At 35.8% G+C, this 21,986-nt stretch overlaps 1 protein-coding gene across 1 annotated transcript in view; it reads right to left on the reverse strand.

Moving 5' to 3' along the window:
* Positions 1–21,986, reverse strand: part of Chc (clathrin heavy chain) — a 75,513-nt gene that overhangs the window by 29,572 nt on the left and 23,955 nt on the right. The window contains exons 11-20 of the mRNA XM_083128465.1: positions 17,576–17,758; positions 16,684–16,821; positions 15,166–15,277; positions 13,177–13,334; positions 11,324–11,470; positions 10,288–10,506; positions 7,741–8,006; positions 2,886–3,035; positions 2,296–2,380; positions 860–1,005 (exon numbers count right to left, since the gene is read on the reverse strand). Coding sequence (XP_082984591.1) covers positions 860–1,005; positions 2,296–2,380; positions 2,886–3,035; positions 7,741–8,006; positions 10,288–10,506; positions 11,324–11,470; positions 13,177–13,334; positions 15,166–15,277; positions 16,684–16,821; positions 17,576–17,758 — 1,604 coding nt within the window. The remainder of the gene's footprint in view (positions 1–859; positions 1,006–2,295; positions 2,381–2,885; positions 3,036–7,740; positions 8,007–10,287; positions 10,507–11,323; positions 11,471–13,176; positions 13,335–15,165; positions 15,278–16,683; positions 16,822–17,575; positions 17,759–21,986) is intronic.

The following is a 21,986-nucleotide window of genomic DNA, read 5'->3' on the forward strand; positions in this document are numbered from 1 at the left end:
AATACTTTCATTCTGAACATGTGTATCCAGAACATGAGTTCAATTCCAGTGCACAGTAGAAACTATTTTGCATTAAAGAGTATAATGCAACATATGTTAAAATCCAGTTTTCTATAAATTTATAAATAAGGCTGAGCCAATACAATTGTGAACCAATAATTGTAACAAAAATTGTTCAAATTATTGTGCAAGTTTTCTACTCCAATTATAATTATAAATTTACCAGACTTTGCAGTAAAATATTGAAAAAAAAACTACATCAGAAAATTAAGATACCTGTTATAAAATCACAAAATAGGCTCCAAGAAAGCGTTGCACAGCATTTTGGCAGTCTCCATGAATGATCAAAATGCCTGACAAGTATCGGCTAGTATTGATAAATAAAATCACAATGATACCTTCTGATACTGATACCAGTGGTATCAGTCGATACAGATACATCGGCTGAGCCCTATTTACAGTTTTTTCTCTCTCTATGTGTGTGTGTGATTATTAGGTCAAAAGTAACATTCAAGTAAACTATGAAACTAAAGTGTTATCCATTACTACATGACCTTGATTTCCAATACAGGAGATCAAGCTTACAGATCTTTCATCTGAAAAAGAAAAAAAAATCTGCAGGTACTCTGAACAACTCCACAACAGTTGTCAATGTATATATTGAATGCTTGTTCTCATTTTGAATTAGAATACCTATAAACATTTCCAATTCTAAACTAAATCAAGTACTTTCTAATATTTACTAAATGTGAAAAAATGTCAACCTTAGCCTTAAGTAAAGAATATAATGTCTGGTCAAAATATCTCCATTACATACTACTAACACCTTAAAAAAAAAAAAAGCTAATTAAAAGATTACCTATGGTCGCTGAATACTGAGTTATCAAGAACTATCTTCTCAAGCAGTTCAATCAGCTCATTTGGCAAGTCAGCTGTCATGAATGCCTTCACTGTTACTGAAATGTCTTCTGGATCTTGGGTTTCTGAGAGAGCAGTTTGAACAACCTGAAAAATGAGCCTTAGTATTAAGCACAGCACACACAAAAATTACTGATTTCAAGAAATGAATAGTTGACTTATCTGATAGATGCAAGTACTACTAGCAAGTGCTAACTGAATGTTTGTATTTCTATCTGTGGCTTGAGGTTGCCCTGATATCACACAGAACTAAACAAATACAGAGGTGCCACAGGCTTGAGCTCACCAAATAATTTACCCATTATATTTTATTTTAGAAATAAAGTCCCAACACTTAAAAGAATTAAAAACTAAAAATAGGCTGGCAAAAAAAAAAAAAAAAATCACTGAAAAATACAAAATATCAAAATTAACATTTTTCATTTTCCCAGATGGGGCACTCAAAAAGCAGTGGTTTTCGATATACAAGTGACTTAAAAGCCACTATAAAATTTATGTATTCCTCTGAAATAGCCTGAAACTGTTTTTAAACATAAAAGCCTAAATTTTCTGGCCAAGGAACAAAAAGGCATTTAGGGCCTACTTGCGACATATATTATTGCATAAAATTATAATACAAGTCTCAGAGTTCAATACATCCAATCCTTTTCAAACGTTGGCGCCACTGAACAAATGCAAATAATTTTTAGGTAAACACAAAAATTAACAACACAATAAAAAGTCTGTATGCTTTTGACACCATCTTGGAATCATCAGCAGCAATTCCAATGTCACTACTTGGCGAGTCTGCAGTAAAATGTTATTCAAGTCATCTAGTGTTGGAAAGGAAAGTACTAGTGTGTTCAAGTTGATGTCAGAAGATTGATTTTTAAATTTGTATTATAACAAGGCAAATAAAGGTTTCCACACAAGTTACAATTGAGATTTGGATTTTTAATCCTGTGCTCACCTTCCTTAAAATTCCATTAAGTTTCTCTTTTGGCATATCCTAAAAAGGACACACAATCTGTCCCCAGTTGGTGGTTGCAGTGACACTTGGCCAACCTGGAACTACTTTCTTTCCTCTGAATATAACCAAAGTGATATGAAAATCTGTTACTGATGGGTCTTTTGCAACATCCTACATACCTTCTGTCACTCTTGCATTTTATATTGTACAGTTCATCGATGGATCTTTGCAGTAAGTTTTAAAACAAGATAAATTTTGTCCTGCTAAATGGTAAAACTGAAAAATCACGCAAAGTCAGGCTGGCTCAGTGGGTGGAGCAATAACATGGTATGCCAAACCAGTCACCAACTCCTAGTTGAGCCTGCAATTTACACTTACATTTACATGCAATACATATGTAAACCATAATGTTTTATTCTTTATCTCACCTGATCAATTAAAGGCCTTTTAAATGGATTTTCTTCGTTAAGAACTTCTGCCCAAAGCTCTGGGTCACGTCTCCGGACAAGATACCTGCAATCAAAAAAGATTTTAATCCATCCATATGATGCTTATGCTTGTGAAATTCAATGTATAACTACACAACTGGTATATGACTCAGGCTGGTTATATGTAAATGGAATTTCTAGGTCAATTTTACTTTCAATATTTTTGTTGACTAAGTGAATTCAATTGGAGAGAGTTTTCTTTATCTGTAGGTAGTCTAATATTGCATGTCAAGAAGTCTAGAAATGAGAAAATGTTTTATACATGAATCATAATGACAGGTAGTCACAAACACTTCTGGGTTGTAATGGTTCCATTGAAAGGCAATGGCGATGTTACAACCCAGAAATGTCCATGACTGTACATAAATTTTGATGGAATGTGACTCAAAAAGCAAGTTTTATCCCCTTACATGATGTAATCACAAAGAATTGATCATCTACGAATATCTTCTTAAAAATTAAAAATTATAACAGAAATTTTACCCTACTCTTGAGCATAAAGTGAAAAATAGCATTGAAAATTCACAGACCTTGCTTCGGATTTGAAGAGGGAGTTCTCATTGCACACGTTGATAAGTTCTCTATCACACTGCCCTCTTTCATAAGCTACACATGCTAGGTGTGGATCTCTCTTCTCACAATACTTTCCAACAACTCTGCTATCATAGAACTGGTTCTCTCTGGAGGAAAAATTAGACAGTATTAACTTTATACAGATCAATAAATAAATCTGCAAATAAATGTACAAAATTTCTTATCCAAGATCCACCTTTGTTTTTTTAAAATAGACTTAAATCAACTAAGAGGACATAGATCATAAAATTGTTGAAACATATTTATGATTAGAGCAAAATTTGTTTATGTAGAAAAGTAACATATCAATCTCACAAAATACAAAATTCCTTTCTTCAGATCTGCTATTAATTGTGGTTAGTTGAATTTTCTGCAGGGAAATCCAGTAACTTTGGTATTAAAAATAAAATATTAAATTCTATTAACAACAGGGTAGTTTAATTGTAATTTCTCATTAGCGGTTGCTACAGGTAAAGTGATGGAAAGAAATACTTCCCCCATAAGACTAATGGCATTAAGACTGTAAGGGAGAAGTATTTTTTCCATGACTGTAGATCCAAGTTATCAGTAAAATTTTACCAGTGCAGTATGTGTGTTTCATAGCATATTCAAAATGCAAATAGCACTTTTGGGAGAGTCTAGTATGAAAAACACAGAAAATGTATTTGAAGACAAAACTTTATATTTTTCAGTAATGTTAAGTCTGTGTTGTTACATGAGCCGGAGACATGGAAAGATGCAAACACCTTTAAACTAAAGACAATCAATCGCTGCCTGAGGAAGGTTTGGAAAATGTGTTTGCCATAAGTGATTCAAATTCTTTATTTGCGTGGGCGAGGTTCAGCCTGAGGCTGTTCTGCCACCTAACCCGTGTCACCGATTACATTTAAATTTACATTTCTTATGTTATTACAGTATTAATACAGTGTACAATAAACTGTATGATTTAGTTACAAAATCTATTGATAAAGTAATTGTAATAAATGTATGAATAAAATGATACAAAAATTGTGAAAAGACAATACATAAAAATAAAATAAAATGAATAAAAAATAAATTTAAAAAAAAGATGTAGACAAAATACATAACATAAACATACAAGTTACATCACAGTATTTGAACACAATCTCTGCTCTGCCAAAAGAAAATTCTTTACTTCATTTCGGAAAGATTCTATTTTAGATATGCTCGACATGGTCTTAGGTAGGGCACTCCATATTTTTGCAGCAAAATATGAAAACAACGACTGATATGCCTGTGTGTTGCAGAGTGGAAGGTTAAATTTGAAATTATTTCTCGTATGGTGGCTGTGAACACTGGTGCGAGGGATCAACATGTCTGCCAGATACGACGGCTTGCCAGATGTAATAATTTTATGTATAAGGCGATATGTATGCAGTAGCTGCCTACGGTACATATTGAGGATATTCTTATTATTTATGGAAGGCAAAATATGTTCACACCTCGGGATGCAAAATATGAACCGCATGCACGCATTTTGGCATTTTTGAATCTTTGCTTGTAAAGTTTTATTTCTTCTACCAGAGTACACTACGTCACAATAGTCAAGAAATGGATATATAAGTGTTTCAACTAATCGCTGCTTGATTTCTGAAGATAATAGTTTGTTCAATTTAAACAAGAATCTAAGTGTTCCAAATGATTTATTGATTTGGCGGCTAATATGCTCATCCCATGATAGACGAGTGTCACATATCAGTCCAAGACTTTTAACTACTTGAGCTCTAGGTATGACATTTATTTTAATTGTTGTATTAGTGCGCTTGACCGAACCAATAGCATTTCGAGTTCCAATAAATGTGTAACATGACTTATTAGCATTAATTTTAAGGCCATTTGCATCACACCATGTTTTTATCGCACCCAAATCATTACTTATGTATTCAATACTTATGGCAATTTCTGTTGGATTGAATGATTTGGTTAGTTGAGTGTCATCAGCATATGAATGTACGTTACAGTATTTGACAACTGAGGGTAGGTCTGCAATATAAATCGTAAACAATAAGGGAACTAGTATAGATCCTTGTGGAACACCAGATGAAATATATAAATTATTAGATAATAAAGTAGGAGACAGTTTTACACGTTGATTTCGGTTACTTAGATATGAAAAATACCAGTTAAGGGTAGATTGTGAAAAACTGTAATATTTCAGTTTACTGAGCAGTAATTTATGTTGTACCGTATCAAATGCTTTGGACAGGTCCAATAATATTAAACTGGAGAAACCAAGGTGGAAATGGAAATAAATAGAACATTCATTAAGAAAAAGAGGGCAGGACCTAGACAGACGTGGCAGAGATCTGTTCATGCTGAGGCTTTGGAGGAAGGAAAGAGTTGGAATGCAGTGAAGAGAATTGCCATCAGTAGAAACAGATTGAGATGTATTGTTGATGCCCCAAGTTCCAAAGGGAACGACAGAAATTAAGTCGTCATGTATTTGTGTAAACACTGAAATTCAGAACATATCTCCTGTCATTTTGTTATTGCCTTTATGAATACAAAACTATAATTCATGTGTTTTGTTTCTAAAAAAGTGTAATTTGCAGTATCTTTTCCTAAGACAAAACTTATTGCAGTGCAGTCATCTACCATTGATTCTTCATGGAAGATTTACAATTTAACCTTTTTGGACCCAAGCATCTTGATCAAGATACCCAAATGTAACCCTCACGGTACCAAGCGTCTCGATCAAGACGCTGTGTCAAGGACGTAGTTTTTACGTTATAACTTTTCTATTTTTTGGATAGAATTTAAATTTTTTTTATATTGTCCCTAACACATGTATTTAACAGAAATGTTTCTTGCACCTTTTTTTTTCTTCATGAAAAGGGAGGTGAAAAGGTGGTAAAAGGGACTTGAGTCTCTTTTCAAGGTCAATTTTTTGCCGACAAAGGAAAAGGGCTTTGTTGTTCTAAATCAATGCTTTTTCACTCCCGTCTGTTAACTTCATTCGAAGGAAACTTGCTTATCAGTATCCGATGTCAAAATGAAAGTTTTCCATGAGAGTGCAAGCAGGGGGGTGTGAGGAGGGGGAAGACTGGTTGTTGAATCTGCATTGTGAGAATGGAATTTCGAAGCACGCTGAAGGAAACCTTTGTATTTTTAGCACAAGTGTCCACAAATTGCAACAGGGGTTACCCTGCATTGTCTAAAAATAGAATTGCAAGCAGCTGCAAGAATCGGAACTCATTTTTCACTGCGTTCTAGCTTTTCATCCGTGAATGTTGTGCATAGGTGTTGTTTTGTGCCCAAACGCGAGGACATTTTTTTAAAATAATTTTTGGGTGTTTTCTCCCTTCCCCCTCCATATATACGCCAAATTTGCATAAATTTTGCATTTTGTGCATTTTGAAATTTTTTTGGGGGGAAACCATTTTTTTTTTAAGAAAAGTATTTTTGAGGGGATTTCCCCCCTTTCCCCCTCCATATGTACGCTGAATGTGCATAAATTATATATCGTCTGAATCTGATTCATTCTGCGTACAACGGTATTCATATCTCTAGGGCAAATAGTCTCTGAGCTAAAGTCATTTCAAGGTACCGCTGCATTTTGAAGCTTGAATCAGTGGCGTGCCGACCATTCCTTTTGGGGGTACAACTCAAGTTACATTGGTCATATGATAATAATGCAAATATTTTTGTGTTCCTTACATGTCAGCGATCATTTCCATGTGCATGTCGACACTGTCATGTACTTCTTTCTTGGGGGGAGGGTGGGGGAACCAAATTTTTTGAATTTTGAGTTAGCACCCTCCCCCCCCCCTGCCACATATACGCCGAATTTGCATAAATTTCATATAGTCTGAATCACTGGTTCATTCCGCGTACAACAGTCTATCACTCATCCCTCTAGGGCAATTAGTCTCCGATCTACACTCATTTAATTGAAACTCTGCATTTTGCTCAAAATCGGCTCGGTACCGAGAGGCTTACACGTGAAAATGGCATTGGGTGCCAAAAGGTTAATATTGCACCACCAGCCGGAGGTATTGATAAATTGCTTACACTGGTACTTAAAACTTTCCACTTCAGTGTTTGATTTCAAAAATCACATTTCACACAAATCAGGTTTAGGTTTAATGCTAGAACTATTGATCTACAGGGATTGTATTATGATATTGAAAAATATACTTTCATTTCAATCACACCCCATGCAATTTATAATACATGTAGTCAATGCTATGACACATTATTAGAGGCACATATTTTTGGTAAATAAAAAGCAAAATTTTGGTACAAAAACAGAGTCGATTTCGGGTTCAAAAGCGGTAAATAAAATAAAATTTCGGTGTTATAGCAGTGAATAATCACATCAAAAGTGCTATATAAAATGACATTTTGGTTTTAAAATTGTGAATATAATCCTAAATTTGATATAAAAACTGCAGTTAATACACAAAATAAACTTACTCCTTTTAATAGCACATTTATGTAGTTACCAGAGTATTAAGTTTATTCCTGTGTAAAGCGGTCCATTTTTGCTTCTCAAATATTTACAGCAGAATTAATAAATTTTCCGTGAATTGCATAACTCACAGGATACTTCAGACTTCAGAAAGTGTCCCGTTGGTATATAAACGGTAAATTTCGTGTTTAAGAGTATATTTCGCATTTTGCAGTTCATTTCGCATTATTTCGTGACAAAGCAGGGTAGAAAAATGCACCTCACACCTTTCAGAATCATAAAAAATGAACATTACAGCATGTTATTTCATATTTTGTGTTTTTGTCAAAAACTAAATTTGCATGCCTCTACACATTATGTAAAAATGTACAAATAATTACTTGAGAAATCTCTCCGGGTTATTGTTGCTGTCTATGTAAATTTTGGCCAGGGCATTATGCGTGGCTGGCTCAACGCAGCCTTCGTGTGTACGAGACTCCAGCCAGGGAAGCAGCAATTTCAATCTATTCCTCTTCTCTACTTCCTCCACCAACTCGTCAGTCGAGAACTGACCTCTAACAACAAGTATAAGATTCTTAATAATATCTTCAGAACAATCTACATCTAGCAATCCACCTATCACTACCGGTAACCGAGAAGGGTTCACCTGCAAAGAGAGGAGAGATATTACTGTCTCTACAATTATGAATTTAACAACATAATATAGATTAATCCTGAGCGAATAACAATATGAAAGAATAACACACAGATTTCCAGCAACATAAATATTGCTACTCGAAAATTGTAATTACAAGTAGTTCAAAACATTGATTATTAGTAAGTATTCTACCACAAAATACCATTCTCACATAAAATTGGTGCAAAATAAAAAGTTCAAATTTTGATTAATTTCCAGAATAATTACACACTGTTGCATGGCATTTTTGCAGATCCTGTGAAAAACCAAAATTATGAAAAGGTATTGCTGTTATTTGTAAATAATTTCCAACCATTACTTTCCAATAACACTGGTATTGGTTGATACCAATATACGGAAAAAGGCTGATAATTTTTTACACGGTGTTGGCAACACTGATGAAGTTGAGCATGCCCTGGTATTCTGTGCTTGCAACAGAGATAGAATCGTCAGAGTGGGGTTGCGTACGTGTGAGTAGCAGTAAGGTGTGGCTGCCGTAATACAAAATCCCGCCAAATGTGAAGTGAGATCTGTCATACGATTTCTGAACGCCAAAGGACAGAATGCAGCTGACATCCATCGGGAATTGTGCGCCATTTATGGACAGACAGTGATGAGTGAAGGTCAGGCAATGGTGCAGAGTTTCGGGAAGGGCGTTCAAATGTCCATGATGATGAGCGTAGCGGAAGGCCTAGTGTTCTGACTGACTATCTGGTGGAACGCGTTAACGAGAAAGTGCATTCCAATTGCCACTTCACAATATCTGAACTCGTCAAACAGTTTCCAGAAGTGTCTGCAAAAACATTGCAACGAATTGTGACTGACAACGTGGGGTATCACAAACTGTGTGCGAGGTGGGTACCAAAAATGCTGACAGATGTTCACAAAGAGCAAAGGACAGCTGCACGTGATTTTTTGGCCTGCTGGGGGGAGTTTTGGGATGACCTCTTTTCGCACATAATGACAGGGGATGAAACGTGGATATTGTATGCCACTGGGGAGTCAAAGCAGCAGTCAATGCAATGGCGGCACTTTGATTCTCCTAAAGTGAAGAAATTCAAACAAACACCATCAGTTCACAAAATCATGGCAACCGTGTTTTGGGACCAAAAGTGTGTGATTTTTGTGGAATGCTTGGAACCATAACGAACAATTACAGCAGAAGTGTATTGTGAAACACTGAATAATCTGCGACGGGCCATCCAAAATCGGCGGAGAGGAATGCTACGCTCTGGAATTTTTCTAATCCATGACAATGCCCGCCCACACACAGCTGCTCCTACTGTTGAGACAATTGAAAGATTTCGATGGGAACAATTCAATCATCCCCTTACAGCCCCAACCTTGCCCCCAGCGATTTCTTTCTTTTTCTTCACCTGAAAAAGTGGCTTGCATGGAAGCGTTTCAACGACAGTGACGTGCTCAAGACATCAGTTCTGGACTGGCTGCACTCTCAGGCGGCAGATTTTTAAGCAGAAGGTATATGGAAGCTTGTGCAACACTATCAGAAATGTCTGGAGGTTAATGGTGAATACATCGAAAAATAGCCAAGGTATGTACTTGTTTATCAATTGCAATAAATTTATTCTATAGTTTTCTTGTTTTTTTAAAAAATATCGGCCCTTTCTTTTTTTACATGCATCGGTATTGGCTCAGCCTTAATACAGAGGGTCATTCATAATTAGTTAACCAAAAATTAAACAACTCCATTTGTATAATATTCTTACAATTTGTATGAAAGAATGCAAAACTTTTTAAAAATATCTTAAATATTTCAACATTGCTGAAATTTATTTCATTAATAATAAACTGTGGTTCGACATCCCTTGAGGAGCCTACACCTATCTCCCGACTGCCAGTCTCCCTCCTACAATCCTACCTAGAGGTGTGGAGATCTTCAGCCGGTAATGGGGTGACATGGGGTCAGCACATCGAACCCACCAGCAGTTATCCAGTCGTTACAGGAGATTTCAGAGACAGTTACACCACTCATAGCTACCCAATTTCCTCACGATGGTGGGATGCCACCAGACCTATACACAGGCCAAAAATCCAGAGACTGAACCCATGCCGTCCTGCAGTTTGAGTCCAAAGTACAGCACCTTAGACCTCAAGGCTGCAGAGGACTTTCATTAACTAGGACAAATTCAAAGAAATTTATGGTATGCCATTTTAGTATCTCAATCTTTTTTCTTTTTTACACAATCACATTCACTGTGCTATTTAGGTAAAAAACTAAATGGATACTTACTTTTTGTACATATATTTCTATGTATTTCTGTAGATTATTTCTATATAAATAAAGCACTAAATCATGTACAAAGTCAAATCTGTCACAGACTATTATTAAAGGCAGTTGGTCTGTTAACTTTGCTTCCTTCAAGAAATTCTTCACCCGTTCGGGGTTGTAGCAGTTGGACTCACGGCAAATTCTCTCCACTTCCTTTATTTGTCCGGTTTTACAAGCTGCCTACAAGTAGGAAAAAATACAACATTACAACCTTAAAAAAAAACTATGCTGTTTGATGCAGAACTACACAAATGTTAACACAGTCACTTTGCATTGTAAAATTGAGAACGTGGGGTATGTTAAAACCTAACTGCTGTAGATGTTGAACTGAATTCTTGTACATAATCTGCATTCAAGGGCCATAGTCACTTAATGAATACTTAATTGGAATGAATTACCTTACTTGTGCCTATAACTTTATTTAATTTCCATACCTTCCTTTAAGTTTCTTTCAAGTTTAATACTAGTATGTTCTATTAGTTGTAAATTGTTATTTGATAGATTTGGTATCAAATATGTTTGAAGAAAATGTGTGATTCAACTTAAAGGCAGAGTATAGTTTGAGTTTTGACAAGGTACTTTGGCCTAAAGTATTTTTCCAGCAGCTATAATATTTTGATTTTGTGTAAGTCCTTAGGTCCACTCTTTGCTCATATGAGCTAATAGGTTTTAAAGTTGGATCCAATTCACTGTAAAATCTTTGGGGAAAAAGCTGGGACCCCTTGATTACAAGACAACAGTGAAGGCTGCAAGCTACAAGTTAGGATAACAGATTACAGAATTAATAAAATAATCTTTGCAATATTTCTTAAGGTTCGAAATGGAGTCTTAATTTTGTATTTGCCAGGTGACTTTATATCCTTTTTGTTCAATTAGCTTAGATATTTTCTTTTTAAACTGTTCTGGCAAAAACATGGTGCTGATAAATTATAATACGGAAATACAACATTTGCTGCAAATGTACCTGAACCAATTCTACATGCACTCATTTACTTACCTGAATATATTTGAAATGGACTTCCTGATCTTGACTAAAATTGACTATGGACCCCAAGAAATAGAAAAGGCCTTCGTAGCTCTTGAAAGATTCAAACAGATCAATCAGAGCTTTCGTTGTTAACTGCTCATGGTATTTGGTGGCAATCTAGAAAACAGATGACACTACAAGTTAGAACAATTTATTTATAATACTTACACTTTAAATATAAACAGTTAAAACAACTTCCTACCAATCTTAAAAAGAACACACTACCGTTTCATCTGGTAACAAGGTCCCAGAATACTACACACTTGCCAGCATGGAGCATTTGACAGTATTTGCTTAAATTTCGATAGGATGATTTGAAAAAAAATATATTGACTATCATCATTTTTAGATTTTCTTAATCTTTATTTATACGACCCCTACTTGAGAAAAGTTGGAAATTAGCAATTAAGAAAATAATGAGAAAAAAAAACTACCAAAAGGCCAGTTAATATTAAAACTGAAGCTGAATTTAACAAAAGAATTAGACTTTCTTTATCTATTAATGCATCCTGCAATGCATTTGCCAGACTAGCAAGGCTGTGGTATCTGGACACTCAGCCAGTATAATCATATGCCCGGCTTGTGTTGTCCTTATATGTTTATGAGTGTCCCTTCATCCATCTTGTCATTCACCCTAATCTTCACGATTAGCCAAAGGGGCAGAAAAGTGAAGTAAAATAAAGTAAATCACGAATCAGTAATTGTGATAGTAAAAATTCTAGACCGCAATCATCATTTCTTGACCTTTTTATCAGGGATGGGCAGATATGAAATCTTGGCAGATACCAATAAAGTACAGATATGAAATTTACAGATACCGATAACAGATATTCTACTGATCCGATATAAAATTAGAAATGGTCCTTGAAGAACCTGAAAGGTTCATTGATCTACTTAGTAAATGTTTTGAGGTGACTGCAGTGAAAAATAAGTTTAATAGTTAGACAATTACTTTTTTAGAAAGTAGGACATCAAGATTATCCATAAAAATTACAACAAAATGATAGAATTTTGCACTAAATTCTAAGATATTTATCGGTATATCTGATCAGTAAAATAATCTGAAATTTTATCAATAAACCGATTCAGATAAGAGTACCGATTAATCAGTCCCATCCCTACTTTTTATTGACTTCATGACCTATTCATAATTGAAAAAAGAGAGACGCGGTAGTATATAAATATGGAGAAACTAGTACTCACTTTTATCCGCGAAGCTGTTTTTCTTTTTCGATTAATTTCAGTGGTTACTGCCACCATCCTCATTGGAATTTGCTGTACAGAAAAAACAGCTTCACGGATAAAAGTGAGTACTAGTTTCTCTGTATTCATGACCTACTTGTGGATTTCTTTACTTTATCTTCACTTTCATGACTGACTGGTAGATACCCTGTATTCATGACAAAATATGGTAAAATTTCAGTATTTCCCAAAGGACCTTAATTTTTTACTTACTCTGTGTATTTTCCTGGTTTTAAGTTACTTCTTGCCTCTACGCTAATTGCAACAATAATGGTGATTAGATTACCTTAATGAAGGAATACTCAAATGAGAACCCATGCTCACACCAGGAATCAAATCTTGAACCCATGCTGGTAAGTTCGTCATGACCAACATCTGGTGCACTCAGCCACTCAAAAAGCTTGATATTTTTCATTCACTATTACTAGTTATGTGCACAAAACAATGTATTTATATAGAAACTAAGCTTGTTTAATTGCTTAAAGCTAGTGTTGAAATATTCCTTACAAAACTTAACATTTTTAATGTTACAAACATGAAACAAATTAATTTCAAAAGTATTGTTATAAACTGGAATATACCTGAACACAAATTTGGAGATTTTGTCTAATATTGGCTTGGAGCATAGCTTTCAAACATTCCAGCGAGTCCTCAACTGAGAGAGTACCAAAGTACCCAACCAACCATTCGGGATTCAGGAGGTGTGTGTGCACAACTGCTCTCTTTATGTCATACAAATCTGCAATACAAAAAGACATGTAAAAAAATTACAATTAGAAATGCATGCATATGGGCAATGAGTTGAACCTTATACTCATGAAATCTAAACAGTTCAACTTAACAATTTGGATCATACCTCAGCTCCCCAGTACAGCTATGTATACAAATAAATACACACATGTAACTAGATTGAAATTCTGATAGCAATGCATAAGAACCAGAAAACTAACTTTGTACTGCATACTTTTAGTAGATATGGGCATGTCCACATTCCTCGTCACAATAAGAGATAGTAAATTTTATGATACAATTGAAAAGCTATGAATACTATATCTTTTTTCCTTTCAACTTGTTTATTTAGCCCCTTCTGGCCCTCCTATTCACACACTTTTCTCCCATTTTTATAAAATAAATTTATTATTCATCTGTAATAATCATCATCCTTCGCAGTTTCCTGCCTCTGACTGTGTCGGCATAGAAGTCGAGCCTCTCCATTTTTTCCTGGTCTTCCCACCCCTCCTCTTTCAACGGTGTTCCAATCTTGTCCTCTTCTCCTAACCTCCCCACTATATGCTCTTTCCACAGTCATCTTGGTCTCCCCCTTGGCCTTATTCCCAGTCCTTGTGCATTGTAAGCTCTTACTGGTAGTCTTTCTGCATCCATCCTCTTCATGTGTCCGAACCATCTCATCTGTGCCTGATCTATCCTGTCCTGAAGCTTCACCACACCCACTGTCTCTTTGATCTCCTCATTCATTATTCTATCCCTTCTTGTCTTCCCCAATATACTCCTTAAAAATTTCATCTCCACTGTAGTAGTAAAATAGTAAATTTAATGATTCATGAATAATTTAATGCTTAAAGTGTTGTGTGACCATGTTCCTATCTGGCAGTGCACATTACTTCATAACAAAGGATAAAATTGATGATTTATTACATATGAGAACTGACACCACATAGCAAAGGATTTATAACGCAATGAAAATATATGCATAATGTAGGAGAATCTAAATATTACAAATTTAATTATATTTATGTATCCCTCAACATCTCATCAATTTGCTAAAATAATTCATTAAAAGGCTGAATTGAACATATTACTTGATAGATTTTGACCATTTATTCCAACTGACATTCAACAGCAACATCCACTGGCTCGAAAGCAGGTAATTATAATTATTTCAAGCAGAAAAAAAATATCTGCACATGGTGGAATTGAAATCAAAGCCTGGCACACTATTTTTTGCTACATTTATTTCCAATAATTAGACACATATTTTTGGTAAATAAAAAAGCAAAATTTCGGTACAAAAACAGAGCCGATTTCGGGTTCAAAAGTGTCAAATAAAATAAAATTTCGGTGTTATAGCAGTGAATAATCACATCAAAAGTGCTATATAAAATGACATTTTGGTTTTAAAATTGTGAATATAATCCTAAATTTGATTTAAAAACTGCACTTATTACACAAAATAAACTTATCCCTTCTAATAGCACATTTAAGTTGTTACCAGAATATTAAGTTTATTCCTGTGTAAAGGGGTCCATTTTTCCTTCTCAAATATTTACAGAAGAATTAATTTTCCGTGAATTGCATAACTCACAGGATACTTCAGAAAGTGTTGCATCTGTATATAAACAGTAAATTTCATGTTTAAGAGTATATTTCGCATTTTGCAGTTCATTTTGCATTATTTCGTGAGAAAACAGGGTAAGAAAATGCACATCACACCTTTCAGAAACATGGAAAATGGACATTACAGCATGTTATTTCATATTTCGTATTTTCGCCAAAAATGAAATTTGAATGCCTCTACCAATAATATATGTGGAGAATTAAATTACTCATACCTGTGTAGTGTTCTAAAGCCCTCTGGAGAAGTCCTGCTTTTTCACAAAGCTGTGCAATGTGAGCCCTGTCGTAGTGGGTGAACATTTGGTTTCCAAGAATGGCATCTGCAACCTGAAACCAAACAAAATAGTTCATAGTAGTAATAAATATTCTATCTACAAAACTAAGCAAATAATGAATTCTCAAATTCACATTGCAAAATAGAAGTACTACTGAATAGTTAGTGTCATTGGTGACAAAAACTTGTAATTTTTGATATGTAAGTTTTTTAAAAAAAAACTACAGGATATATGATTAGTTAAAATTTAGTGAACAATGCATGTGGGTAATCATTTTAGCTTTCTTGGTGATAAAAGTTCACCGATAGTACAACAAAAATGAAATCTGAAGTTTTTCTGCTTTCCAGTCAGTATATTTGCTTCTTCCTGATACAGAAAAAGTGACAAAATGTCAAAATATTTTCAATTCAGTTCATAGTTTTCTCATACATCACAATGGAAGTTAAGATTATCTCTATGGAACTGCGTCTAAAAGGTAAAATAAATACCAGACACTAAATACTATGTCCTTGCAACCACCAGTCTAACATGTACATTCTCAAGATAATTGTGTCATGTGAAAAACTGAAGATGTATACAAAAAGAAGGAAACTGGAAAACTGAGAAGATAAAATATTTCTCGACTTGGCAACATTTTCAATGCAGAGATGATCATGTTCACTTATCCCTTTAATAAGGATGTGGACAAGCTATAAAATACTTGATCTTGATTTTGTTTGGTGTTATCACTTTCCTTCTTATTGAATGCCATCTTGTATGCCAGCCAACAGTGTCTACATTGTTCCTCTAAAAATTATCTTGAAATTAGAAACCTATAAGTAGGCCTATTAACTTGCAAATCGAAATCAGAATGTGGAAGAATTTTAGTAGTTTTGAGCAGAAGTTGAATTATGCAAACGCAACAAGGAAGTTCCATACTTCTTAAATAAATTCTTACTAAGTAAAAAAAAAAAAGAAAAAAGCATTTTTATTATAATAATTGTGATTTAATTTATAATTCCAAACTTATTACAAGTACTGTTCTCATTGACAGTGTATTCAAAATATAGTAGGGATGGGACCAATTAATCGATACTAGTTTGGTATCAGCCGATATAGGCATATCGGTTTATCGGAAAAATTACCGATTATTTTACCGATCCGTTTTATCGGTAAATATCTGATAATTTAGTGCAAAATTCTGCCATTTTGTTGTAATTTTTATGAATAATCTCCTTGCCCTTATTTCTAAAAAAGTAAATGTCTAACTATGCAATTTCTTTTGCACTGCAGTCACCTTCAAACACACATTTATTAAGGAGGTCAATGAACCTTTCAGGTTCCTCAAGCACCATTTTGAATTTTATATTGGATCAGTAGAATATCGGTTATCGGTAAATTTTATATCGTTACTTTATCAGTATCTGCCAAAATTTCATATCGGCCCATCCCTAATATATAGTAAAGTGAATAATTTACCTGTGGGGCTGACATCAAGTTCATCTCTAGTAATCTTGTCTGAAGGGGCCCTTCGGAAGGCCTGTTGTTTTTCAAAGCATCCAGCAAGAAGGCTGTGCACTGCTGCACCATGTTTTGTTCCATGAATATGTCCACGATCTGGAAAGAAGCATATTTCGTTAATAATATGATACAGGATACACCACAAGGTAGGTTAATCAGATCAGTTGCAGCTGCTTATATTGTTGCAGTGTTGCACAAATAAAAAAATTAAAAAATTCCCAAACAAAAATCTTTAATATAGTTACATAATTTCATAATCCTTTTCTCATGCATACATAGAAACAATTATTTTGATCAGTAATGTGAGACAGGTGAATGGAGAAGGTTACATAATTTAGAACTACATAATTTGTATTCATGTCCAGATATTATTAGAATAATTAAATCAAGAAGACTTAGTTAGGCAGGCCATGTGGCACGAATGGGAGAGGAAAGAGGAGTTTACAGGATTCTTGTTGGGAAACCTGATGGTAAGGGACCTGTAGGAAGGCCAAGACGAAGATGGAGGGACAACGTTGAGATGGACCTAAGGAAAATCGGTAGGGATGGAAAAGAGTATATAGAACTTGCTCAAGATAGGGAAAGAAGGAAGGCCTGTGTTGCTGCAGCCATGAACCTTCGGGTTTAAGAAGGCTAGGGAGTTAGTTAGTTAGTAATGTGAGAAATCTGATGCAGTGGCTATCTGCTTAAGAAAAACAAGCAAGGTTTCACAAATTAACAATGGCTACAGAGGTGGCTGTTGCATGCTTGAGCAACAACCAGTCACACCTCGATTCCTATGCCAGGCTTGACATAGCAAGAAACAGGATCCGATTTTTCATTATCACTACAAATGACAGTTTACACATACCTGGTTAATATCAGCCAATGGCTCGTCATCTTGTACAAGCATCTGTGAAAAAGCTACTCCTTGGTCTGGGTTCATTCTCATCACATTCCTCAGGAGGAAAATGTAGTCTGGAGTAAAGCCCACTTTCTTGGCATACAAGACTATCTTCTGGAACTGGCCAGTCTCCGCAAAGCACTGGATTACCTGTAACAGAGTGACCATAATAAAATTCAAATTCTTATTACTATTAAGTCTTCAAACTATGATAATGTATGTATGCACCATGCTATTGAATGAAATTACGTATTACAATTGCTAAGGCTAACAGAATTTCTGAATCTTGGCATTCAAAATTGTACAACCTCAGAATTTGAACAGCCTAAAAATAAGTAATCTATGATTTTCATTATGACAAAACTAAATAAATACTCAAAAATACCTTAAAGAAAAACTGTTCAATAACAAGGTCAAAATTTTGACACCTAGAAATGGTGATTATTTTTATATTTCAATCCAAGTAAGAATACAAATGACACTTCATGATGTTATAATTTGTACATAATGAGGAATTTGGTATTCACTAACATTGCAAATCAATGAGAATTTACACATTTTACAGGTAATTGTAAAGTGGTACTCCATACAAGCCATATCAAATATACAACCTGGGTGTTTCTGCATGATAATGTGTTAGCAATGTTGGTACATTAAAAAAAATTACCATTCATCTCTTAAATAAAATTTTCAATAAACACTGGTACCATAGAGCTTAAGTTCTAAAAATCTAAATGTGAAAGGATTATGGCGATTATCGTTGTATGATCTTACATATGGCCTTTCGACTACAATTAAGATTTTTTTACAACAGGACAAGTATCAATAATTTTTGTCTATTATGCAGATAGCGAAAATTTCAACTAACCGGCATTATGTTTCAATAGATATTTAATTTTTAATTTTACACAAAAGCGAAAATAACATAAAAATGCATTTCAAATGATTCTTCCTTCATTTATACTGGCTTACATGAACACTTTTTTTTTTTTTTTTTTTTTTTCCAACATTTAAAAGTATTATGCAAAAATATTTGTTCTCAGTACATGTATGTTTTTGGCAGATCCTGAGTACAGGAAGTGGAAAATATGAGCATTTGTACATAAGGATGACATGAGAAATTTTATCAATCTAAAAAAAATGAAAGTGCTGATTGTTATTGTGCAATTTGTGTTTTTATTCATTCAAAAGCCAGTTACAGCATGTTCTATATAAATTCATGGTCCACTGTAGCTTTTATGAGGTTTTGTCAAAATGTGGAATTCATCGGAACAGTGCATGGCAATTTTTCATGCTTCAAATTTCAAGCTGTGGATTCGTCAACACTGATCTGGAACATACAATGCAAGAGTTAGTGCTTGCAGTGGAATCAAAGAAGCTCTCATTTTATTTAACTGCTTCTGCATAGCAATTGTAGATAGCACCCGTTAATATACCAAAAGGGTTAATGTAGCGCTAGTGATAGAAATTATGCATTTTATGAAGTAATTCTATGTGTAAATAGATCTTGGAAATTTTTCAGCCAGAAATCACATGAATGATGGCAGCGACCATGACAGTTTCTTGGGATGCAGAATATTTTCATCTGTAGTCACCTTGGGGTGATGGCATATCCTACTTTGATTACACTAATATCTTTTGTGTGACATGTACAAGCGTTGCAAATTTATTTACTGTATTTGCATTTTGATTACTGAAGAATTTACATTTGAGAAGTGCTTATCCTACATGTCCATATATTACTCTCAACCAAATAATCTTCCATATTTGGGAAATAAAAGACATGGTTGATAAATTATTAATGTATGTAAAAATTAATTCTTCAGACTTCATCCTGGATGGGGAATGGCCACATTATTTAATATTTTTGCACATACAAGAATGCAATTCTTAAGAAACAAAGTGAACTAGAGTTGACGAGCTATATCTTTGCGGGTGCCTTGGCTACTCCGCGCAGAGTGTGAGAGAGATACGTTTATGTAGTTGCCACCTACTCGCCCTTTGGGTGGTCGACAGCAAGGACAGAACGCAAGGATAATGACGCGCAGCCGGTAGCTCCTCCCCCTTGCTACTGCGCAGCCATGCTTGGGCAGGGTTCACCCGCAAAGATACAGCTCGTCAACTCTAATCTTAACCACAACTAAATACAATTTTATATTTCCAAATATTCAATTTTATCAAATCCCAGTACAAGCATATAACAATGTAAATTCACTATACTGCAAAAATTCTTGACCACAAACAATTTCTTGACTTGCCTGTTGGTTTCTTGACATTCTTGACTGGTAGACACCCCGTTATTCCATATGATTCAGATTGGAAAAATATAGTTTCTATAATTGATTTCAGTTATTTCAGATCCTTTACTAGGTTCCTCAATCAGTCTGAACAGATTTTTCAAAATCCTAAATAAAAGAATGAATTCATGGTGGTTGCGGTAAACGCGGTTTAAAATTACTTACGTGAAATTTAAAAGATTTCTCCCCCCCTCCCTAGACTTAATCTGCTCTGCCGAAAAAACAGCGTTTGCAACGAAAACTAACCAAGATGCCGAGTGTGTACGCCTTACCTGTGCTTCCATCATCCTCCGCCAACACACCCAACCTACTAGCAAACATAAACCCACAGTGCACAATAAACTAAGGAACACAACACAGGAATTCCGAAAGTGGCTACAGGACAACAAATGTTGGTGCGTAAAATCGGACAAGGGTAATCAATACGTCATAATGGGAAAAGGCCAATACAGTGACAAAATGCAAGCAAAACTAAACTCTGGCGGGTACAAAAAGCTGAAACGTGACCCCACAAGCAGATACAATACAGCCATCCGCCGAGCCATAGATAACTGTGCCCTCCTTCAAGATAGTGAAAAGAAGAAACTAAGGAACACCCACCCCAGCCTTCCCTGTGCATATGGCATACCAAAAACTCACAAACCAGGAACCCCCTTGAGAATCATAGTGGCCGGCTTCAATCAAGCAAGTGTCCACCTAACCAAATGGCTCCTCCAGAAACTGACCGCCCACAATGACAAACTCACCTACTGCCTAAAAAACAGCCTCGAGGCAAAATAATTTGTCACCTCTTTTGTCAAAGCCGACAACTGCAAACTAGCCAGCATAGACGTAGTGGACATGTACTCCTCCATCCCGATCAGCCTTGCACTTGACTCCACCAGAACTTGGCTACTCAGCAATAACACGCCTACATTTGTAACTGATGAAATCTGCAACCTTCTACAAGCCTGCCTCACCCACAACTATTTCCAGTTCGAGGACAGTTTCTTCCACCAGACAGGGGGCCTAGCGATGGGCAACCCCCTTTCTGCACCCCTATCCAACATAGTGCTGCATGTGGCCGAGAAGTCAATTCTCACCCAACCAGAGTTTGCTCATATAAGATACAAAAGATATGCCGATGACACCATAGTCGTTTACGAACAGGAAGAAGAACTAACCCTTCTCCTAACTGCCCTCAATAACATACATCCCAACATAAACTTCACCGTTGAAAGGGAACAAAATGGCCACCTCAACTTTCTCGACCTCCGCATCCGACGACTCCAAGACAAGTTCGTCACATCCGTATACAGGAAACCAGGTTCAGGCACCCAGTATATCCATGCAAAATCCAACCACCCACCAAAACAGAAAGCTGGAGTATGGATGAACTTTTACAGAAGAGCCTTCACACACAGCTGCACAGAAGATGACCTGCAAGATGAAATAGCGTGCGTAACGGAAATAGGCCTAAACAACGGTTACACCGAGCGACAACTATCCATGTGGTGCGCATAAACAGAAACCCAGTTCAGACATCCAAGAAACAGAGATAACCCGAACCAAAATCCTAAACCCAAATGGATCGCCTTTCCATACCACCCCACCACATCTGGAAAATTTGCCAAGGCCCTCAAACCCTTCAACATCCGAGTAGCACACAAACCCATATCCCAAATCGGAAGAGCACTACCCAACTTCAAGAGATACTACCTACCCAAACTTGCATCCCCCGGTGTCTACAAGACCACATGCCAATGCCACAACACCTACATTGGCAGAACCATCCGCACCATCCAAGAACGGATTAACGAACATGTAAAAGATTCCAAAAACGACACACCTAAATCAGGACTCTCCCAACACCTCCACTCCACTAACCACACCATCTCCTCCATATCCATACTTCACCCAACCGGCTCTGTCATAGAAAACACCATCAAAGAAACCCATGCTATCATCCAGCAGAAACCAGCACTAAACCTGGACAATGGACAAGCAAACCCAACTTGGCACCCGGTCCTCAGAAAGATCCCCGACCTGAAAAAGAAAAGATGCTATGCACATACTCGACCCCCCTCCAGCCACGCGGGGAA

The sequence above is a fragment of the Lepisma saccharinum genome, chromosome 9 (genome assembly GCF_977018435.1).
Source record: "Lepisma saccharinum chromosome 9, izLepSacc3.1, whole genome shotgun sequence".
Taxonomy (NCBI): domain Eukaryota; kingdom Metazoa; phylum Arthropoda; class Insecta; order Zygentoma; family Lepismatidae; genus Lepisma; species Lepisma saccharinum.